The sequence below is a fragment of the Tetrahymena thermophila genome (genome assembly GCF_000189635.1).
Source record: "Tetrahymena thermophila SB210 genomic scaffold scf_8254638, whole genome shotgun sequence".
Taxonomy (NCBI): Eukaryota; Ciliophora; class Oligohymenophorea; order Hymenostomatida; family Tetrahymenidae; genus Tetrahymena; species Tetrahymena thermophila.
Genome location: NW_002476407.1, coordinates 390,502 through 413,492, shown reverse-complemented (window position 1 = coordinate 413,492; position 22,991 = coordinate 390,502). Strand labels below are relative to the sequence as shown.

At 23.8% G+C, this 22,991-nt stretch overlaps 6 protein-coding genes across 6 annotated transcripts; 5 read left to right on the top strand and 1 right to left on the bottom strand. All coding sequences in view use genetic code 6, as the record gives it.

The window, feature by feature from the left end:
* Positions 1 to 828: 828 nt before the first annotated feature.
* TTHERM_00189360 (transmembrane protein, putative) lies at positions 829 to 2,235 on the bottom strand (the record flags this gene model as incomplete). The annotated part of the gene is made up of 1 exon (XM_001016612.1): positions 829 to 2,235. One exon carries the CDS (start codon positions 2,233 to 2,235, stop codon positions 829 to 831), a length of 1,407 nt encoding a protein of 468 aa, XP_001016612.1.
* A 1,196-nt stretch (positions 2,236 to 3,431) lies between these two features.
* On the top strand, positions 3,432 to 7,512 carry TTHERM_00189350 (hypothetical protein; the record flags this gene model as incomplete). The annotated part of the gene is made up of 3 exons (XM_001016611.2): positions 3,432 to 3,938; positions 4,065 to 4,216; positions 4,473 to 7,512. Exons 1-3 carry the CDS (start codon positions 3,558 to 3,560, stop codon positions 7,510 to 7,512), a joined length of 3,573 nt encoding a protein of 1,190 aa, XP_001016611.2. The 5' UTR covers positions 3,432 to 3,557.
* Positions 7,513 to 8,383: 871 nt separating this feature from the next.
* TTHERM_00189340 (endo-1,4-beta-xylanase xylA, putative) lies at positions 8,384 to 15,529 on the top strand (the record flags this gene model as incomplete). The annotated part of the gene is made up of 5 exons (XM_001016610.1): positions 8,384 to 8,668; positions 8,732 to 14,406; positions 14,456 to 14,754; positions 14,814 to 15,323; positions 15,381 to 15,529. 5 exons carry the CDS (start codon positions 8,384 to 8,386, stop codon positions 15,527 to 15,529), a joined length of 6,918 nt encoding a protein of 2,305 aa, XP_001016610.1.
* A 926-nt stretch (positions 15,530 to 16,455) lies between these two features.
* On the top strand, positions 16,456 to 18,287 carry TTHERM_00189330 (alpha/beta fold hydrolase; the record flags this gene model as incomplete). The annotated part of the gene is made up of 3 exons (XM_001016609.3): positions 16,456 to 16,702; positions 16,999 to 17,539; positions 17,894 to 18,287. 3 exons carry the CDS (start codon positions 16,456 to 16,458, stop codon positions 18,285 to 18,287), a joined length of 1,182 nt encoding a protein of 393 aa, XP_001016609.1.
* Positions 18,288 to 18,746: 459 nt separating this feature from the next.
* Positions 18,747 to 20,126, top strand: TTHERM_00189320 (pyridoxal-phosphate-dependent protein; the record flags this gene model as incomplete). Its single annotated transcript, XM_001016608.3, has 5 exons — positions 18,747 to 18,938; positions 19,000 to 19,076; positions 19,141 to 19,279; positions 19,336 to 19,539; positions 19,590 to 20,126. 5 exons carry the CDS (start codon positions 18,747 to 18,749, stop codon positions 20,124 to 20,126), a joined length of 1,149 nt encoding a protein of 382 aa, XP_001016608.1.
* A 540-nt stretch (positions 20,127 to 20,666) lies between these two features.
* On the top strand, positions 20,667 to 22,769 carry TTHERM_00189310 (hypothetical protein; the record flags this gene model as incomplete). The annotated part of the gene is made up of 3 exons (XM_001016607.3): positions 20,667 to 21,455; positions 21,604 to 21,816; positions 21,888 to 22,769. 3 exons carry the CDS (start codon positions 20,667 to 20,669, stop codon positions 22,767 to 22,769), a joined length of 1,884 nt encoding a protein of 627 aa, XP_001016607.3.
* Between the last annotated feature and the right edge of the window lie 222 nt (positions 22,770 to 22,991).

The window sequence follows — 22,991 nt, the reverse complement described above, 5'->3', positions numbered from 1 at the left end:
AAAATTTTTAATTTCCTTTTATTTGGATTGATAATATCCACATATATTAATTGGTTTATTAAAAAAATTTAATATTATTTACAATAAAACATAAGAAAGATGTGCATTTTTACTAAGTAAGTCAATACAATTTTTTATTATGAATTTATTAGGTCATTTAATTCTTTTTTATGATTTTTAAAAATAGATAGTTTTTATTGATTTTAGCCTTATTGATATTTAAATTTTAATTAATCTAAAGATAGTTAAGATTCTATGAATAAATTAAATTAAATTTTAGTTCCTAAGAAATTTTTATCGATTTTATGATATGAATTAATGATTTAAGAATATTTTGATTACATTTTTTTCTTTTGATAAATGTAATGTAAAACGAAAAATTAAAACATAAATAATAGAATGAAAAATACTATATTTATTGGAATATAAAATTAAAAATACTACTGTACATTAACTAGATATAAGTTGCTCTAGGCACTGAGATATAGACAATTACTAAATTTATAAAAAGAATGAGATTTAATAATATAAATTTAATTTATAACTCCATTTGTTAATTATGTGTTATTAAGTATGATAATAATAGATTGTGTAAGTTAAATTAAGTTTATTATTATTTTGTTGATATTTTAAGTTCACAAATTTTGTTAAATTGTAGATTTTCAAAAAGAAATTCAAATTTTAGTTTAAAATTCTTGTATTTAAGTAAGTAAGTTGGTTAGTTAGATATATTTTTCATTATTGGTTTGATTGTTAGTTAATTAATTAAATTTTTTATATATATATTTATTTATTTATTAATTTAGTTTGAGTTATTAATTGTGGATTTCATTAAATTTTATCTTTTAGTATGCATTTTTTCTCTATGAAATTAAAAATGTGTATTTTATGAATAACTTAGTTCAGCATTACTTTATACTGCTTTTTTTATTCTTAGTTGTTTTCTATTGTCTCTTCACATTCTTAAATTTGTTCATCAAGAACTTATAAAGCTTGATTAACTCTTATTTTAAATCCACTTTCATCCTCCATTATTAGCTACCGGCTATAATGATTGTATATATTCAAGTGCTTGTTACTAAAGATATGAGAGACTTTACTAACACTATCGTCTAGAGTATCATTACCATTTTAATTATTTAAGCTGTTAGTTTCCATTGGGTTAAATTCCTTTTAAATTTTTTCTAATTTTGTAAAGAGATATTCCAAATTTTTTTCATTGACCTATTTTTTTAATGAGTGGATCTCTTTTTTTTAAGTATTTTTCATATAAATAACTTCTTCAATAGATTTAAGAAATGAGGGAATAGTCACATTTATTTAATTATGAAATTCTTCCTGTTCATTTAATAGCTATTTTCTTACATCCTTATAGCATATTTTCTCACAATTTATTGCTTCAGAAATTTGATCAAATATTTTTATAAGTTAAACTACTCTGGTCTGACCATATGAAAGTAGAATTTAGTTTATATAATTAACACGAAATTTATTAAGCTCTTCTATTGATTTATAATTTTCCTAAGAATCTGCTGTATCATCTTATAACCTAACCACGTAGCATCTATTTACAAATTTATCTTCAAAGTATTAAACGTTTATTTCGTGAGCGTTTCTAAGTTTTTTTGAGAATTTAGAGTATAATTCGCTAGTAGAAGGCTAAATCATTGAAATTCTAGCTAAGAGTCCATCCAAGAGTTAATGAAATAAAAGAAAATAGTATTTTTAATAGAGCTAGAATATTTCAGTTTTATTTATTGAAATGAAATGGACTATTATCATATGCACTATTGAGAATTTAAGGAGTTCAAAAAAGAAATAGAATGGATAAGTAAAAAATAATTCTTTTTTAAATATTAGCATTTGAGTTGCTTCTGTAAAGGCATCTTCTAACAAAGCATCAGATTTTAGTTTCTTTTAGCTTAAAAGGAGATGAATTGTTTTTAATGCCACTTTATACCTAAATAGATTTTCATTATAAAAGAATTCATTTTTTTCTTCATCCAAAGTGATCTTTAATCTTTTTAAACATTCCTCTTCTATGCACATATTTTAGAGAAGTTTTTCAAGAATTTTTAAGTGAATTTATTTTTCATCCTTATAAAAATTTATGAAGTCTTCTAAGATCATAATGGTTGACTAAGATTATTAATTTATTAGTTCATCGCTGTAATTTTATTAGCTAAACTTTTCAATTTAAATTCCATTTTATATTATGCTCTTAGACTATCCCATAAAACTTTTCTAATTTTTGTTTAATAAAAGTAAATACGATAATACTTTATACTATCTTTACTTTTGATGCACTTCTATACTAATTAATGAATTAATTGAAAGCAGTAAATTTAAGAAATAATAACTAACCAAATTTGATTACATGTTCAAAACATCAAATAAAACTTTGATGATATAATAATATTTAAGATATTTCCAGTAATATTTGAGCCTATGTGTTATTTTATTCTCATATTTTGATTTCTAAATATTTAGATTGCTTTGGATTACTAGTATTTAAAATTAAAGAGGAATGGAATCTTTTTAGAAAATTTAAATATTATTCTTCTATTTCTTTTTCATTATACTATTTAGGCATAATTTGTAAAGCCAGTAGACTGTATTTATTTTGAGGAAAGTAAATTCACTGTAAAAAAAATAATTTATGAACATCATTTTGAGATTTAATTAAAATTTCATAATTGTAAACACCATTCATTTACAGTTTAAAGTTGAAAATCATAATTTTTTTTCAAAGTATAATTAAACATTTTTCTTAAATAATACAATTTTTAACTAAATTAATGATACTGGTAAAATATGCTAATAAAATATTAAAGAGGATCATATAAATTTAATCATTTTTGAAATAAACAATTAATATATTGGAAAAAAATTATTTAACTTAAAATTGAGATACTATAATTGCAAAAATATTTTTTAGTTAGTTATTTTTATTCCTATTTAATAATTTTTATTATAATGGAATTAAATTAAAAATTTTGGCAATTAATTATGAATACTACTTATTTAATTAATTATTTTAAATATCTTTTAGTTTAATATTTATATAAAAAAATTTAATTTACAATAAAATTATTATTTTATTACTAAATTTTTTACATAGAGTTGGATTTAATGAATCTTAATTATAATTGATATCAATCTTTTTTTTACAAATGAATATAATAAATTCAATGGTAATCATACAATTTTTTAAAGTGTATTAAATTTATGGAATAGCTCTCTATTAGAAGTGCAACACAATCACTATAAAATGAATGGTTTCTACTTCTTCATCAATTTATTATGATTTGAGAAATTTTAATTACATTAAGAATATATAACTCAAATCAATCTAAATATTGATTGATTGCAATCCCCAAAGCCAAACTGAAGAAATAAATACTTATTGTTTTTTACCAATAAATAAATATCTTTACAATAATATTTGGCTCAAAAATTAAATAAAGCAAAAAACAACCCATTTTATAGTTTTCTTTAAAAGGGAATAAAATATATTATTATAATAAACTCCATATTATAGTTCTTTTATTTAAATTATGATCTTTTCAGATCGTGGCAGAAAAAAAACTAATTTTTTTTCAAAGGATCCTATGTCATATAGTCCAGATGGGAAATATATTAAGCATTTTGAGGTTCCTTCCCCTACCTAATTTAAGCCATATGATGGATAAAAGCAATACTCGTTAGAAAAGAACTAACCAGGAGGTTTATTTTTTGATTAGGATTCTAGGAGAAAAGAGCATGATAAAATGAAATAAGAATACTTCGATTATTGTTAATATATGATGTCTTTAGGGAAATAGCCTAAATCATAATAATAATTTCATAATGATATAATGAACTTAGCAGCTAGACCCTCAACCAGAGATTTAAAGCAGGCAAAATAAAAATTTTATGCCTAAGAGCTGCAAAGATAAGTAAATTACTCATTTTATTTAATATTTATATAAAAAATTGATTGAAAATAGAAAGAAAGAAAATTTATTGATTGAAAATTTATCTCATAAATAACCATTTAGAAATTCAATTCTATAAAATAAAAGATAGATGAAAAAAATCAGCAAAGGTTTGCGAGCTAAGGAGATAGAAATCAAGCAAATTAAAAATACATAGATGTCAATAAAAACAATGAAGTTTAAGTATTTGATTTATAGAGTGCATCTAATTAATTTTTAACACCAATAAAAAAAATATAGTAATTAGTTGAATAATTTTATTTGCTAACTTTACATCTAAAAAAATTAATTTATATTTTTAGCGATTACTTGATTATTGTTAATCAATTTTTCAAGTATTTTTTTTAGGTTTTCATAATAAAAGTAATTTCAAATTATTTTTATAATATTTACATAAAAAGTAATGATGAATTTGAAATAAATAAATGGATTTAAACATATTTATTGAAATATTATATTCTTTTTTTAATTTTAAAATTACATTTTATACTAAAGTGGAGGTTCAGGTGACCCAATTTATGATGAATACGGAAATATTAATGCAAATATTAGAGGAATCAGTGAATAACTACATTAGGGTAATTCAATAAGCTTCTCGCCTATGCGGAATAATAATAAAAATGTAAAGGGATCAAGAACTACACTTGGAGAAGGGTATTTCTAAGAGCACAAAATTTCTAATTTAAAGTCGTAATTGAAAAAATAACAGTAGCTATAACATTAAATGGAACAAGAAGGAAAAAGTATTATGGATAAGATGTTTGACAGACAAGAGGAGAGATAACTAAATAGACTTTAAAGGCATAATGAGTATATGAAAGATATTGAAAGACAAATGCAAAATGATATAAATATATTTTCTAACAATCTTACTTAGTAGGATCGAATGATGAAAATGGCAAATGATTACCATTATTCACAGTCTGATAATAAACCTTAGTAAAAAAGCATATTTTAAGAAATGTCTGACGAAAACTAAGTAAGAAAAATGAAGAGAGACATGCAATTAGAATAATATAACAATGATCTCTAAGAATAAATAGAGCTAAAAAAGCAATAAAAGAAGATGTAAAACGAAATAGATAAAATAAAAGAAAAAAAAGAAGAAGAAAAATTGTAAAAGGAGAGAGAAGATTTAAGAAAATAAATGGAAAATGAAACAAAAAAGAGAAAGAAAATTATTTAAGATACTGATAATGAGAATTTAAAAATTTTAGAATAATAAAAAAAGCTATAAAAAAACTATTAAAAATTGTAAGAAAAGCAAAATCATCTCATAAACGAAGCAGTTGAAATGCAAAATAAGCTTAAGTAAAATACAAGCACTCAAAGCAGAAAAATGTCTCAACCTTTAATAGAAGTTCCTCCATTAAATTCTTTTGAAAGCTAATAAAAATGGAATTAAAATTAAGGAAATTAATCACCAATTTATTAATAAAGCCCATAATAAAATAGTATTTAATCTCCAAAAGAAATTTTTCCAATTAATAGCCTTCAATTTAACTAATTAAAGTAAAAACCATCTTAATACCCTCCAATAAGTGCTGTTAACCCTGTATAAAAATTATATGAAAATTCCTAGAAATTAAAAGAGGCTTAGTAAAATTCATAAAATGAAGATTTATTAAATTTAAGATAAGAGTTGCAAAACTAAACTAAAAAAATCCAATAAGATTTGTAAAAAATGAAAGAAGATATGAGTAATTAGTAAAAAGAAACAGATAAAAAGTAACTGAATGCTTTACAATCTTAAGAGAGATTAATAGTAAATGAAATAGCTAAAATAGAAAATTAGATTAAATAGTAATTAGAAGATTAAAAAAAAGCTCTACAATAATAACAACAACAACAGTAATAATTATCACCTTCAAAGATTAATAATCAATATGAAAAAAAATCTAGATAATCGAGCAAAGATTTTTTGAAAGAAGCTCAGGATGATATGCTAAAGCAACTTCATGAACAGCAAAAGCAGTTCTTAGAAGAGCATAAAAGAAGAATGAGAGAAGAAAAATAGAAACATGATTCTGAAACTTAAAAACACACAACTGAAAAAATGATTTAAGATTTAAGTGTTGAGTTATAGAAAAAGGATTTCAAGGAAGAAATGAGATATAAAATTCTTAAAAACAAGATAAAAGATATGGACAATGCTTAAAATAGCAATGCTCTATTTTTAAAAACAGCTTTGGCAACTATGCAATAAACTCCTAGAACACAAAATGAAGAATTTGGTAATAGGCAAGCTAAACACAATTTGACTTATCATGAGGGAGATAACGATTTCAGAAATTTTCCTATTCTTGAATAACATTTTCATCATAATCCTAAAGATTAATAAAATTATTACACTCATAGATCTTAATAATCACCATAAAGCCCTGGCCTTTCTTATAACGATGGAAACAAGACAGAAAGGAAAGAAAAACAGGGAATTATCACACAGCATTTTCATTATGATTAATTTTAAACACCAAGAAGACCACTATCATCTCAATAAGGAAAAAAGCATAGCATCAAATAAAATAGCATGATTAATAGCTCGATACAAACATATCCCATAAATTACTAAGACTCTGGGTTCTAAGTAGATTCTAAAATGTTTGTAAAAGAACTACAGCCTTTACCAGAACCTGTTTGCAGAAAAAAGAGATCATGCTCAAGATAAAATATGGCCTAATCCTAATTAAGCTATAATGGTAGGCCTTCTACATAAATTTATTTACCACAGATGAAGAGAAGAGAAAGTCTTGATTTAGGATAATATGATAATATAAAAAATAAAATTAATCGTACAAAGTATTAAAACTAAAACTTTGATCAAAGCTATCCCAATACATTGAGTTACATAGATTAATGGAACCAAAAATAAATTAAACAGCAAAATAATCCAATAGATAGCAATAATTTAGCAAATCAAACTATGAGTGATTATTTAAATAATACCCTATTACAATCATAGCCTTAATATAACAACAAAGATCAGTATTCAAATAAAAAATATCCTCATTCACAATATTAATCTACCAATTAAAATAATCCAAAATTAAGGTCTTCTTCTCTTTTAACAGAGAGAGACTAACAATAGACAGAGCCAAATCCAAACACACTCCTTGAAAATAGTAATTTAATAAATTAAAATTTAGACATTCTTGATGCTATTGTTAAAGCGAGTAATCATAATCGGACTAAATCTTCATAAAAGAGATCTGTAAATAGATACTATGCCCTAAAGTAGAAGGAATTAGAAAAAGAGTAAGAACTATCCCAAAATCTTTACTCTCCCTACGAAGGCGAGTCCCCTGAAACAGGATTAGATTTATATTCGAACAAATCCCAATCTCCTTATTTACCTTAGTTTAGGAATAGCTAAAATAGCACACAAGTCAGAACTACTCCTTGGAATAATAAGTCTCTTCGATAAAGTCCTTAAGATTCTAAACTCGGTTCAGCAGAGCGTGTCATAGATAAGCTAGATGGAGTCCTCAAAGATATTAAATCTGGGAATTTGCTTTCTAAAAAAGATGAAATGTGAAAGAGAGTAAACAAATAATAAATAAATAAATTTATTATTTTGCTGTGTATTTTTAGAATTAATGATTTACTAAAATATAATTAAATATAAAATTCTTTAAAATAAATAAATAAAACAATAAAATGTAAATTAGAATAATTATATTAGATTTTTACCAAAAAAATTAGATAAAATAGATAGATAGATTATATAACACTAACCAACCTTTGTTAAGATATTATTTAGTGTATTTCGTTTAAAAACTATAAAAAAAATTTATATATATATAATATTTAGATAACACTGTATATTAGTCTTATATAAATACATTTTTTTGAAAAAAATCAATCATTAATTAATTCATTTTATAATTTTTAAGGTTTATTAAAAACCAACAAAAATTTAAAAAATTTTATCCTTTTATAGATTTAAAATTTTATTTGAAAAATTTTTATTCTATTTACCTTTAATTTTATTGTAAGCCTTTTTTAAGTTTAATATTTTTCAATTTATGATTGACCTATTTTCTATTCAATTAAATATTTTTCAATTTTCCACTATATTCTATTAAAAAAGATTTTCAATGGTGTATTCGTTTAAATTTTTTTTTTTCCGTTTATTTTACAGTAAAATTTGTAGTTAAAAATCAAATTCTTACTGTTTTCTTCATCTTATTTGATAATTCTTGAAAGATATTAACGAAAAAAAAAATTTCGCTAACTATTTAAACAATCAATATTTTAACAAAATAATATTTGATTCAACTAAATTCATCTATCGAATTGAATTTAATAGAATAAGCTAAGTAAAGAATACATTTGCTAATAGAAAACTAAAAAATTATTTTATAATAAATATTAAACAGTAATACATAAATATTCACTCAATTTACATGAGCTAAGCTTATAAAGAGCCTCCAAACTACTTTGGAATTAGGTTTTGCTCTATGGGTTGCAACGACTCATAAACACAAAATGAAATCAGTGGAAGCTAAGTTGGAGCACTACAGATGCTCTAAAAGATTAATGAAAAGTAAATGAGGCAATAAATTAACTTAAATGATTCAAAGGAAAGTGATATGTTAGATGGCTTGTCTGAAAAATTAGATGACTCCTTATAAAAAAAGGATTTTGTTTAGCCATCATTAACTTAAAAAAATACCTTAAGCTCTTTAAAAGTATATTTATTTAAATTAGATTGAAAATTATTTTTAATTTGGAAATATTTAACAATATTAAAGATGAAAGGAAATTTATAGAGCTCATAATAATCTAGATTGAATAATAATGATACCTTCAAGCCATATTAATATTAAAATGATCTACAAATTTAAGAATAAATGGTATCTTAATAGAATTAGCCAATGTAGTTTTAATAGGGGTAATAGCCCTTGGCCAGAGTACTGGGATACGAGTATTCAGAAAATGCAGAATCAGGAGAAGACGAAGATATTCAAAAATATCATTATGAAAATGAAAATATAGTTAAGAGGTTTGAATAGAGGTTTTAAGCAGATAAAAATGCTTCTTTATTGAATAAGGATATTTCTTAAAACTAGCAGAATATGGAAAACACAAATTAATTTATTCAATTTTTATAGGAATCACAATAGCAAGATAATTTAGAAAGCTCAGAAAGATTTAATGCTTAAAACTTTAGTAGTAGGAATACTAATTATAATAGTAAAAAAGATTAACTAAACTAATTTATTAGTTAGGATCCTTCTTTTAAAAATTTACAAGAAGAGCAAATAATTAGCCCTAGGTTTACTGAAGACACAGCATTCATAAATAATGCTTAGTTATAAAAGATTTTACAATAAAAAATAGATTAGGATTTATTACTCATTGATTAAATAAAAAACTAAAATAATCAATAATTAGCTTATAATTATGCTCAGTATTAAAATGCAGCTAGTTTAAACTCTCAAAATTTTACATAGCAAAACCCTCAAGAATAGCAGTCATAATAATAACAATAACAATTATAGTAGTTACAAATAATAACAGATGGATAAGATATATAAGACAAATATTCATAGATGATGAATGGAGTATGTATCAGTAAAAGAAGCGAATAATCTATCAATTCTGATGACTAAAATTAATATTTAGAAAAAGTCGCTGGTGATATCAACAATTTAAGTTAAAATATTTAAAAATAAAAATTTTTAAGAGCACAAAATAGTTTGCAAAATATAAATCTTAAGCAAAACAGCTTAAATTAAATATAAAATTTTTAAAGGAATAATTCGTATGACAGAAGTTAGTAATTACAAGATGAAAAAAATATTTACCCTCAAAACTTCTAAACTATTTCTTAATTAAATTAGTAAAAATAAAACTAAAAATTTAATGTAAACAGCTAAGGATAGCAAATGTATTAAATTCCTTAAGGGTATGAAGTAGTTAATATAAATTCTTATTAGTCAGAAAAAGTGAGTTTTTAAAGTGAAGCTTAATAAATTAAGTAGCAAGAGGGAGATAGACCTATCACTGTAGAAAGTAGCCATGGCACAGAATATACCTCTTACTCCTAGAGAAACTTAAGCAAGACATTAAATAATCCAAATAGCAATAACAATGCTAAGTTATTAAATTCTTTGCCAACAACCAATAATCCTTTAAATTCTTACTTATTTTTGAACTCAGCTCCTTTGGAAAATCAGTCTCAATTAAGCAATTTGAGAGATTAGGAAATTTCAGAGGATATAAAATGTAACTATTCTTAAAGCATTAATGAAATTAATCCTGTAGACTAAGAATAGTAGGCAAAACATTATTTATTACATCAGCATGATAAAAAGAAAAAAAGAGATTTAGTTTCAGATTCACATCTTTTTAATAGCTTTAACAACACAAACTTTTTTTAGAATTAAACCATCCAAAATAACAGTGTTCTTTAGAATAGTAATCTTAATTAGAGTAACTAAGGAATGAATACTTTACATAAAAACAGCTAGAATCGAGTAGTAAACCTATCAACCAATAGTGAAGTACATGAATATTCTAAATCTAAAACACCTTTAAATGAAATTCCTGTTACTCCATCTCATGTTAATAATTTTACCTCTTATGTCGTTTTGAAGGAGCAGAATAATTAAAAAAACGATAATCATGAAAATGATGACCATGATGCTTAAGATATTAATAGAGATAGTATTTATTCAAATAATACACATTAAGGAAGCAGCGTTTAATAGGGTCAAATCGATATGTCTCATATAATGAAAAAGGTTAAGGATATTCAAGGATAAGAGTAGAAGGAATTTTAATAAAATTAAGTTATGCTAAATAGCTTTAACACACAAAGCATTCCTTTGGCAAGCATAAATAATTATACATCTATCAATTAATATGCATCAATTAATCAAAATGGAAATTATGATACTGCAAGAACGGTATCTCAAGTCAATTTAAATAGTCACCACTTCTATGATGCTATAAGTAGTAATTAATAGCTAAATCAAGTTACTACTTTAACAAATTCTATTGATGGTCGCAAAAAGAGTGAGTGTGTCCTCACTCCTAAGAACTAGAAAAATGGAATCATTTCCTCAAATCCAAATTTATATTCTTAATACACCTTCAAGTAGTCTGATACTCCTGATCCTTATTCAAAAGAACTAAACACTATCTAACTTTCTAACTAAATTCAAAATGTGATATAAGAAACTGATAGAGCACTTGAGCAAACTATCCTAGATTAAAATTCTAACAACAAAAATAATCTAGCCTTATCGCTTTCACCTGAAAATGAATAAAATTTATTTATGCAAGATTAATAAAATTTAAATTTGTAAACTATGAAAGAAAATACTGAGGATAGCAGAATTCCTGATGATGAAAATAAGCATTATATTCATGAAGGAAGTATAGATATAGATCCTTCATATAAATTGAGTCCTAAAGTGAAATCTTAATCAAGCTTATCTAACAATTAGATCTTTAATGAGAATGCATTGAAGAATCTAATTAATAGCATTCAATAGTTGAGTAATCACTCTTCCAATAACCCATCTAAACAATTACAAGAAATATCATAGTATTAAACTAATAAAGAGTTAAACGTTACTTAAAATGAAAAACTTCAATATGGATCTTAAGTTTCCTCTCGCTAGACAAGTCCCTTTAGCAAGCCTTCACTTTATTTAGAAAAATTAGAGTAAATTTCATCTCCTATAGTTATAGATCCATCTCCTAAATATACAGATTAAAATTCCTTGTCATAGTTATCCATGAAAGCTAATAGCTTTAGAGAAGAAAAAACTAAACAATCAGGAAGATAAAACTCTTAAATTTTGAATAACACAAATTAAGAGCTTCTTGATAAATAAAGGATAGAAGCAGCTCTCATGAATAAAGATGATGAGACAGAAGACAACCAAAAATTAATCTAAATAATTTAACAAACAGAGTAAATGTAATAGCAACTATACTCTCAACAGTAAGATCCAGTTAAAAAAGCTTAAAACACTCATAATAATTATAATTTATAAAAGAATCATGAAATAGAAGAAAAAATGTTTGAGCATATTAACATTAATAAAGCAAATTAAAGTAGTGTATAAAGTAGCGAAAACAATTACAATAATTAATATTATAATGCATAATACTCTAATTAAGCTTAGAATTTGATGATGAATCATCCATCTAAATAATATGAAAACACACCTAATTTTGAAAATTCAGATCAAAGTAATTAAAATGCTAACTAATTCAATAGTAAGTATAATCAAAATTAAGCATACTAAGCACCTTCATCTTTTTAGCTATCGAGAAGCTAAGATTAAGATCGAAGTTAATATCAATCAATTTCTTACACACAAAGACATGATCGTCATCAACTTCCAGTAAATAATAACTTAATTAATCAACCCAACTAAATTTAATAAAATATTCAAAATAATTTTTAAAACCAATACTTTTTAAATCCTGATTATCAAATTGATAATTAAGGTTCTGTTATAAATCGCGATAATTCTAAAAATCTATCACAAGCAAGTTCAATCAGATTAAATAAGTCTTTGCAGTAAAAATTAAATGAAAATAACTAAGATTGGAGTTAAAATAATGATGGCACCATCATTTTTACTAGAGATGGTTTAGAATTTACAAATTTTGAGTCTACAAACGAAAACTAATTTTTGAATTCCTCTAAAATGCAAAGAGAATCTCATCATCCTTTGTCTTCATAATTTGAATAAAGTTAAAAACCTTCTCTTTAATAAAATAAATCTAATTAACCTTAGTCATAATAGAGTGAAATTTAAAGCAAATAATTCTCTAATTAATAAGATCATCAATATTAAGAGTAAAATTTTGAGAAAGTTTCTCCTGATGTTTAAAAAAAAAATCGTTCACCAAGTCCCGTGTAGATTAAGATGACAAAATCAAGTGAATTAAAATATTAAGTTTCCCAAGAAAGAATTAAATAGCTAAATGAGAAAGTTTAAAAGAAAAAAGATTTGGTAAATTAGAGGGAATAAGAATTTTAAAAGAGAATTGAGGAGAAAGGTTAGAAGCAAGAAAATTAAGTTAAGGAATAAAATAAGTAACTCAGAATTTAGAATTTAAGACTTAAAGAACAAAATGAGCTATTAAAGAAGCAAATGGAATGTATCATAAATGTTAATTAAAACGTTAACACAATTTAATCAAGTTTGAATGGATTTAATTCAACTTCGACTAATAAATAGTTTGACTCAGCAGTAGCTTCATCAAGACTTAACTCAACTCCCTTAAAAAATTCTTAAAAAAGTCCTGTTAAAAATCAAAAATTTTCTTTTAAAATGAAGTCTCCATCTTTACACTAACTTAATAACTCATCTTATCATAGTTTAACAAAAAGCAACGTAGCTTAAGCCACTTTACCTGTTATTTCTATTCAAATGAATTTAAATAGCAATTAAACAACATATTAAGATCTAGATAATCATTAAAAAAATGGGTAAAACATACCAGTCAACTTTTTACTCAACCAAAGTAAAAGTATTTAAAATTCAAAAACGAATACTCCCAACAACAATACATTTTATGTAGATATATCTAAAACTCTCCAACAAACAAAAAAGAGCAACTAAGACATAATAAGCAAAGATCTATCATCTATAAAATCGAATAATAATCACTTCATAAGCAATTATGAAAGTTAAAAATCTTCTATGTTCGATTTAAATAATCAAGATCATCCTTAAATAAATTACTCTCCTAAAAATATTTATGATTATGACTCTAATACAGATTATTAGTCTAACAACCCTTAGTTGTAATACAACAGTTAGAATTAGATGGCTCCTATAACTGTTTAACATTTAGTTCATGAAGATCCTTAAATAAATAATAACTATTCCTAATTTAATCATTTAGATAATGAATTGATTACTTAAAATAATCACAGCTAAAAATTTATTGAATAAAGTTCTGGAAATTAAGAGCAATTTAATCATTAAATGATTCCGACTTTTTCTAAAGTTTCTTAACAATCAAAATTATTAGATTCATATGGCAACAATAGCTTAGGTGATAATTATACCAACACAAAAGATACATTTTAGTAGAATAGCCCTGAACAATAATTAAAAGTTTCAGGCAAGCATTTCAGATCCTTTTCAACGGCAGCAGTAAACCAAACTAAATCAAGTATTTCCTCTAAACCTCAAAATCAGCTATTTGATTCTAAAAATTCTATTGGATTTGATAATTTATAGCCTTATATTAATGAATCTTAGAAATAAAATTAGAATGAATCTGATATGAAAGCAAGTGAAGGTATGAACAGGCAGATTGAATAGAACTATGTTAAAAAGCAGCAAAACAATCAATTATATTCCTCAAAAGAAAGTTAAAATGGCAATTATAATACAAATAATTCTAGAAGTTAGTATCAGTCTTACTCAACAGCTAATACTGCAAGGTAAAATAAATTATTAAACAAAAATTTATATTCTTTTTAAATTTTAAAGGAAAAATGAGATGAGTAAAAAATAAAATATTGATGAAAACAAAAGCAAAAATGAGTACATTATGAGTGCTCATTTAGACAATAAAAAGAATAGTTAGTAAGCTCTTAAATAAATTGGAGGTATTAGAGAGAAAGTAGATCAGGAATTAAAAAAATCAAATATAACTGGTAAGTACAAGTTAGTATAAAATATAGATAATACCTATTCTTTAATGCAAAAAAACACTAAATAGCCTCTTCAGCCAAATTAAATATCTTCTAGTGAACTAACAAAGAATTAATACAAGAATAATTTTATGCGTAAATAAATTTTTTTTGGGATAATTTGATCATAAAATTTTATTTAAAAATAATAACAGCTCGTCAGTATAATCCTGAAGAATTTAAAAAAAAGAGTAAAAATGAATATAAAAGCCAAGAGAATCAGGTTTAAATCTAATTAAATCAGTAATAGGCCAAAGGAATGCTCCCCGATTAAAATGAACCAATTAAAGAACCTCTTAAATTGGTTATTATGCCTCAAATTGAAAATTCTATTTCCCCTAATTAAATTTCGAATATATCAGATTAATCCAAATAATTGTAAAATGAAAGAAGCTAAATATCTACCTTCCAAAAGAAAAACTCATCACCTTCATTAACTTTACCAAAGACAAATAGTAACCTTTCAATAGGTCTAAAAAGCCATAGAAGTATCTAATAAAATACTGCAGTTGAATTATCAAGTAATTTTATTCCTCAAAATATGAGTAATATAAGTAACAACAGCAAGAATTTATCTTAAATAAGTCATAATTAATTTAATAATGTGCCTTCATAAAGCTAAATTAACTCTCAATATAATACCAATACTGCATAGACGACATACCGTAATCAATAAACATTTTTTAAAAGTATATTATAAAATTTATAATAATTGGAATCAGGTTCAAATACAAACAAATAGAATGAGGACACAAATTATCTAATAAATAATGCAATGAGCTCAATATTCTAAAAAATAGAAAACTGCTATGACAATATATAAGCTGGTTACGATGAAAGTGTAAGTGCTTTGAAAAAAGAAACAAAATGAGTGATTATTTTGATTCAGAAATAATTAAATAATTAAACTAATAAATTAAAATAATTCTATAATTTATAATAATGTATTAATTTATATATAACTTGTAAATTTTCATTAATAAATCTTGTTTAGCTATTTTTAGAATCTAATTGCTTAAATTATATAATATTTAATTATTCAAAAAATAAATAAATAAACATTTTTACAAATTTATTTGACTGTTTATGAGCAACCACCTAATAAACTCAATAACAATATTTAATATTAAATATTAAAAAGGTGGTCAAATAAATAATTTATTATAGCAAAATATCAAATTTTTAATATATTGTTAGAGTTAATTTTTCATTTAAATTAATTTTTAAAATGTCCCATTTAAATTTACAAAATTTTTTAATTTTACTAAATTATATTTTCTCATTTTTTTTGAAATTTATCTCAATTTTTTAGTTAGATCAAATTCAAAATTAAAAAAGTGGCTTGTAATTATTAAACATATTACACTTAATTTTTTGAATGTCCTGAATTTAATAAAGACAAATATCATAAACATGTAAGTAATTTATTAAAGTAACTCAGAAGACATTAAATATTTAATAATTTTATTATAATAAATGAAGAAGATAGAAAGGAATCAATCAACCAATCAATAGATTTTCACATTTTTTAACGTAAAAAATATTGATCTTAAAATTGTTAATTCTGATATTTGAATTGTGTTTTATAAGAACAATTGCTAAGGATTAATTACAAAGCTAATCACTTGATGTAAGATAAATTCTTTAAAAACTAAAAATCAAAATTTTTATAAAGATTAATTCAATAATTTTAATAACAAAAGCTTGTAAAAACAAAGAAGGTAAAAAAATACAAGGCTTAATCATTAAGTCTTAGAAAGCTAAACTGAATTTAATTAATTACAAGATTATCTTATAATGGACTAAGTTTACTTTGTTTTCAATTAATTCATATTGAATTTCAAGAACTATTTAGGTGATAAAAAGGCATAATGTTTTTAAGTATTGCCACAAAGCAATGATGAAATCAGCAATAGTAATAATTCCAACGCTATCGCAGATCCAAGCAGTCAGGTAAGTATGACCAAAAAGTAAAGGCATGAATTGCAAAAATCTCTCCACGAAATAGCTAGGGATTGTGAAAGATAAGTGTTGCATCACTCAGGTAATTATTATTATTTCAATTAAATTAATAAAGAAATTATTTAGATTAAGCCATTTCAATTCATAATACTCGAAGATATTTTTTATAGTAATGAAAAGCCATTTGATATCATATATTAAGAAGATGTATTCTGAAAATTTGTAATATTTTTAATAGAGAATAATTCTCAATGTTGTTCATATGGGGAATTTGTAATTTATAGCAATTAAAACCCTAGAAAATAGAATAATTTTTTTAGTTATTCTGTATAATATTATCAAGTAATTCTTATTTATAATGCAAAAATATATAAAAAGGTCTAGATATTTCTAAGGATTTAGAATCATTTGATGTAACATTGAAAAATGAAGACGATGATGAATAATGGATTCATACTCTTGCCTGTGGTAAAGACCCCTAAAAACCTAAGTTAGTATTAGTGCATGGATTTGCTGCAAGCAGCCTTAGCTATTACAAAATGCTTATGCCACTTTCTTAGAAATATGAAGTTTATGCAATTGATTTACCAGGCATGGGACTTTCTTCTAAACCTGAATGGAATTTTTAAGGACCTGAGCCTGTTATAAACTTTTTCGTTGACAGCATCGAATAATGGAGGACAAAGATGAATATAGAAAAGTTTACTCTTGTCGGACACAGTCTTGGAGGGTATATCAGCGGTAACTATGCACTAGCTCACCCTGATAGATTGGATAAAGTTGTCTTACTTTCTTCTGCAGGTGTAACAAAATAAACCGATGAAGATATTAGAAGACACATGGAAACAAGCCCTCTGCACTACAAGCTTTGGTTTAAAGTTTTTGACTACATTTGGACTAATTAATTAACCTTTAACAAGTAATTTATTTTATATAAACTTTTAAAGTCATATTATAATGATTAGAAAAATAAAACTCTGCTTTTCTACTTTTTTTCTTTTTTCAAAGATTAAAAAAATCAAAGAATTCAAAAAGAATACTAAAAATCTAGTGAATTTATCTTAATTTACTTGCGAGTTACTTATTTAAAAGCTTATTGTACATAAATTATAAACTTGATAAGTTTTATCTCTGGCTAGTGACGATTTTTTTAACCTTTCTCAATAAAAGAAAGAATTCTAATTTTGAAATATATTTATTTATTTAGTTTTAGAAGTTTCTTTTAGAAAATTCCATATTTCTAAATGTAAAAAAATATTTTTTGAAAATTTAGATTGTACTCAGAAACAAAAATTTTACCAGCAGAACTTATCATGAGGTAGTATATGAAGATGTTGAAACTACCTTCAGAAGAGTATGAATCTTGGTCTTAATACATGGACAAAATGCTCAAGCTACCTGAAAGTGGAGAGAAAGCAGTCTTTAACATGCTTTAGTTCCCTCGTTGCAATGCTTTTTTACCTTTAGAATAGCTATTCCCAGGAAGACTAAAAGTGCCTGTTCATTTCTGCTATGGAGGCTAGCTTGATTGGATGTGCAGTGATGGAGCTAAAAAGCTAATTCAAAATAAACAGGTAGAAGGTACTTATACTCAATTCGATCACTTTGATCATTAATTTACCTTCTTTAATCCATAAGAAACAGCTTAGTATATATTAAATCTTTGAAAAATTAAAAATTAGTTAAAATTAGTTAAAAGTAAGTTGATTTGAATAAATGAAATTCAAATTGTTCCAACAAATTAATCCAAATTAGCACTAAATTTAGTATTCATTTTATTGAAAACTTAAATTTAATTATTCAATCTAGCTTACTATTAGTTATAGATATTACTTATTTATATTATCATTTATATTTAGTTTAATTATATAGAAAACTATTGAATTATTCTTTAAAAAATTCTTCTTTCTCACTGATTATTCCAAAACTTGTTGCTTTTATTTATGATATTTTTTTTTGTGTAAAATTTATTACTAAAACCTTAATCTTTTTTATTTATTTATTTTTGAAGAAATATCACTACTAGAAGTTAAAATAAAGAAATCTTTTAAGCATTGATTTTAATTAAAATACTTGAGAGAATATATTAATTTTATCAAAATTAACTTTTGTATCAATCAATATATATGGAAAGTCAAAAATTAAAAGACGTAGCTTTGATTGCAACAAGTGCATTCACAGTTTACACGATAGCAAAGAAAATTTATCAATCTATATAAAAAAAGCAAATAGAAAAGAAAAAATTAATAGATTTAATAGGGAATACTCATCTCATTTATCTAGAGTCTCTTTCTAAATTGACTGGATGTGAAATATATGTAGATAAAAAACATTTTTAACCATTAGTTATAATATTTTATTATCAATTTAAATCAAAAGGCTAAATGCGAATTTATGAATCCAGGAGGTAGTATTAAAGATAGAACATGCAAATAAATAATATTAGATGCTATTAAGTAATTAATTCTTCTTGAAATTTATGGATTTTATAATTTATTATTTATTTTTATTATATTTTAGAGATGGAGAACTCAGTAAAGAGAAAAAATTTATTTATGAAGGTACTTCTGGAAGTACAGGTATAAGCTTAACACAACTAGGAAATTCAATGGGCTTTTAAACTAAAATATTTTTACCAGATGATCTTGCTTAGGAAAAGGTATCAAATTATCTTTTTGAAAAATAAGGTTGAAAAAATTATATTTTTTATTTTAGTATTTGATTTTAGAAACTATGAAAGCAATACTTGTTAAAGTTAAGCCATGCTCTATAGTTGATAGCTAGCATTACTGCAAGTTAGCTGAAAATCAAGCAGAAGTAGATGGTGCTTTTTTCTCTGACTAATTTGAAAATTTATCAAATTTCAAAGTACATTACAATTCTACTGCTAAAGAAATATACACCCAAACTCATGGATAGGTAATATTAAACAAATTTCGATTATTCTATTTAAAGTAAATTTTATTTAGATAGATATTTTTGTAAGTGGCTCAGGAACTGGTGGCACAATTGCAGGTGTTTCAAGATACATCAAATCTAAAAAACCCTAAGTTAAAGTTATTTTAGCTGATCCTTAAGGATCATCTTTAAGAAATAAAGTCAATTATGGAATTTGCTATACAGGCGAAGAAGCTGAAGGACACCGCTTGAAGCATCCTTTTGACACCATAACTGAGGGAATAGGTCTTAATAGATAAACAGACAATTTTAATGAGGCATAAATTGACAAAGCTTTTTTGGTAACTGATGAAGAAGCCTTAGAAATGGCTCATTTTTTGATTCAAAACGAAGGTCTATTTTTAGGAAGTTCAAGTGCTGTTAATGCTTGTGCAGCAGTTAAATCAGCAAGACTCTATGGAAAAGGTAAAACAATAGTAACCATATTCTGTGACAGTGGTATGAGATACCTTAGCAAATTTTACAATCCATAATATCTGGAAAGCAAGGGAAGGTAATACACACCGAAAGACTACTCAAAAGAGTTCAATTTAGATTTTGTTCTCTGATTATCTATTTTAATAATAAAATAATTTAAGCTAACAATTATATAAAGATTTAATAAAGAATTACAGTCAATTTTTAAGTATTTATTTTTATTTATTAATTAATTAAAAAAATAAATTAAAATAGTTTTTTGTATTTCTAAAATATATGGCTGATTTTTTGAAATAAACCTAAAATTGAATTAAATTATTAATTTATTTGTTTTTGAGGATTTTTTTATTTAGAGTAAAATTTTGATAATTAATTGTGCTGCTTTAAATAAGTTAAATATAAATTAAGACATAAATTAGTCAAACTTTGCATTCTTGCTACGAAAATAGCTTGAAAAATAATTATAAAATTAATTAATTAATAAAAAGATGTAGACATTATAAATAGCTCATACACCCCGCGTTAGAAATCTGATTAAGTATGTGAGAAATCATCGTCTAAATTAAAAATTCAAAATTTTATAATTTTTATTATATTTATTGATCAAATAATTAATACACACTTTCTTTATAATTTAATTATCAAAAACATAATTAAAAGTTATTTAATACATGGAAATTTTAGAAATTAGAGACTCACAGGAATAAATTAAAACCTAGGAATACACAAATCATAATATATTTTAAGACTTAAAAAACTTCCCAAGAGCTGGAGTTTTCTCGTTGAAGTATAATTAGAATAATGATAGTATAAGAAGAACAGATGAAGACAAAGAAGAAGAAAAATAGCAAAATGGCTCATAAAATAGCTCTAGTGATGAAGATAAATCGAATGAAGAGCTAAAGTTGGCAATCAAGTTTAAGCAAGATAAATACAGAGTTGAAATCAGAAATAAAAAGAATAAACAAACACTTTAGACTAAAAGAAAAGCAATGATGAAATAATTCTAATAGCACTTATAGAACATATAAGGAGTTAGGTAAAAAAGCGAAGCTTAAAAAGAAAATGAATACAGCTCTGCCAGTGAAGAATTTAAATAAATGAAGTTTGAAAATAGCATCAAAGAGCTTTATGAAAGTTACCAAAAAGGGGAATTAAATAAACTAGAAGAAATATTAGAAGATATTTACATATTGATGAGAATTGATAATAAGTTTGTAGGAAATACTAATCACATACAGTTTAGTTATTATTTATTAGAGATATTAAAGAATGCGCATTCTAACAGTAATTGCTTAATTAAATGTATGCAAATCATTTGTTCCATACAAGACTATTTTTAGTTAGAGCTTAATCAGCCTTCGATTCTGCCGAATGTATTGAATCATTAGCATTTTATTAAGATTTTGTCTTCATTGGTTTCGACTTCACTTTCTTCTTCTATCAGTGTACATAACAATGTAATTTTTTACTAATTTTTGTTAATTTTGCTGACGTAATTTAATAAACCTCAGAAGAATAATTTATGGATTAAATGCCAAAAAATATAAATTTAATAACAAATAATTCTGAGTAAATAGAAATTAATTCTACTACTTTAAAAAAAAGATTCTATATACTTTGTATGTTTTCACTGAAAGAGATAGTAAATTTATAGATGACATTATTAGAGAATAAATAATTGAAAAGTGTGTCAAAAATTTTGATATTAGCTAACAAGCAAATTTTGATGAGCAATTTGATGATACTACATGGATTTATTTGATAGCTGTGTATTCAAACTTAGCTTAGCATTGCAAATTTCCAAAGCATCTCAATTATGTAATTTTAATTATTCTGATGTGAACAAATCAAACTAAGTTATTTAAAAATTTATAAATTTATATATATAGTTTGCTACAAATATAAATTTGTTCATAAATATGCTTAGATTGAAAATTGAAGACGGGTAATCTGAATAGATTTTTAAGTACTAAATTTTAAAAAGCCTTTCTTTTTTGATGAGAAAAGAAAGCAACTTTGTAAATGTATTTAATAATGAAAATGATTATATATAGTTGATTTAAGATTAAGCCAAGAAATATAGTAACAATTATTTATTGTTTTCTGAAATTATTGATATAGTAAGCTGTGTTACAAGCATAGACGAAAATGAGAGTTTAATATATAGACTCATATTTGATTTTTAAGATATTTAATAGAATAATTAGGATAATATAAACGAGTTTTTCTTATTAAATGCTATGATATCTTGTCTTGATGAAAAAGTTGACATTAATATTGATTAAAAAATATATTTGACTCTTTTAAATATTCTGCTTTCAGGAAATGAATGTCTTTAAAAATGCAAATAATTTAAACTATGTAATAAATTAATCAAGATTTTATAGTCTGAGTAGAATGAATAATCTTATAGTACTTGTCTAGACGTCATTAGATCATATGTTATACTTATGGATGAAATCTAAGATTATAATGAAATATTTGAAATAGCTAATTCGACAGAATTGCTTTAAAATTATTTTAATTAAACTCAAAACTTCTAAAAATAAACTATCTTATTACAATTATGTTTACTTTAGCATTTCTTGTATGCTGGAGATAAAATATAGTAGTAACAGCCATTAATATATACAGAAAATCCCATAAAAACAATCCTATAAAAGTACCACTAATTAGAATATTTAAATGAATTTTAGTATGATTCAAGCAAACAAATATATCAAATATGTTAATAAATAATAACACAGTATTTGGATAATACTTTAGAATGAAAAACCATATAATTTACTTTATAAAAAACAAATTTAAATTAAAATTAAAAAATTTCATAAATAATTGTAAATAAATTAAAACTATTTATGTTAAAATTTACTGTTTAAAAAATTTTATATTAAATTAAATTTAATTTGTCTTAAAATAAATTTAATTTTATCTAATATTTTTGTTTTAATATTTTTATTAATGCAATTTGATAATTTTTAGGTTAATTTAAA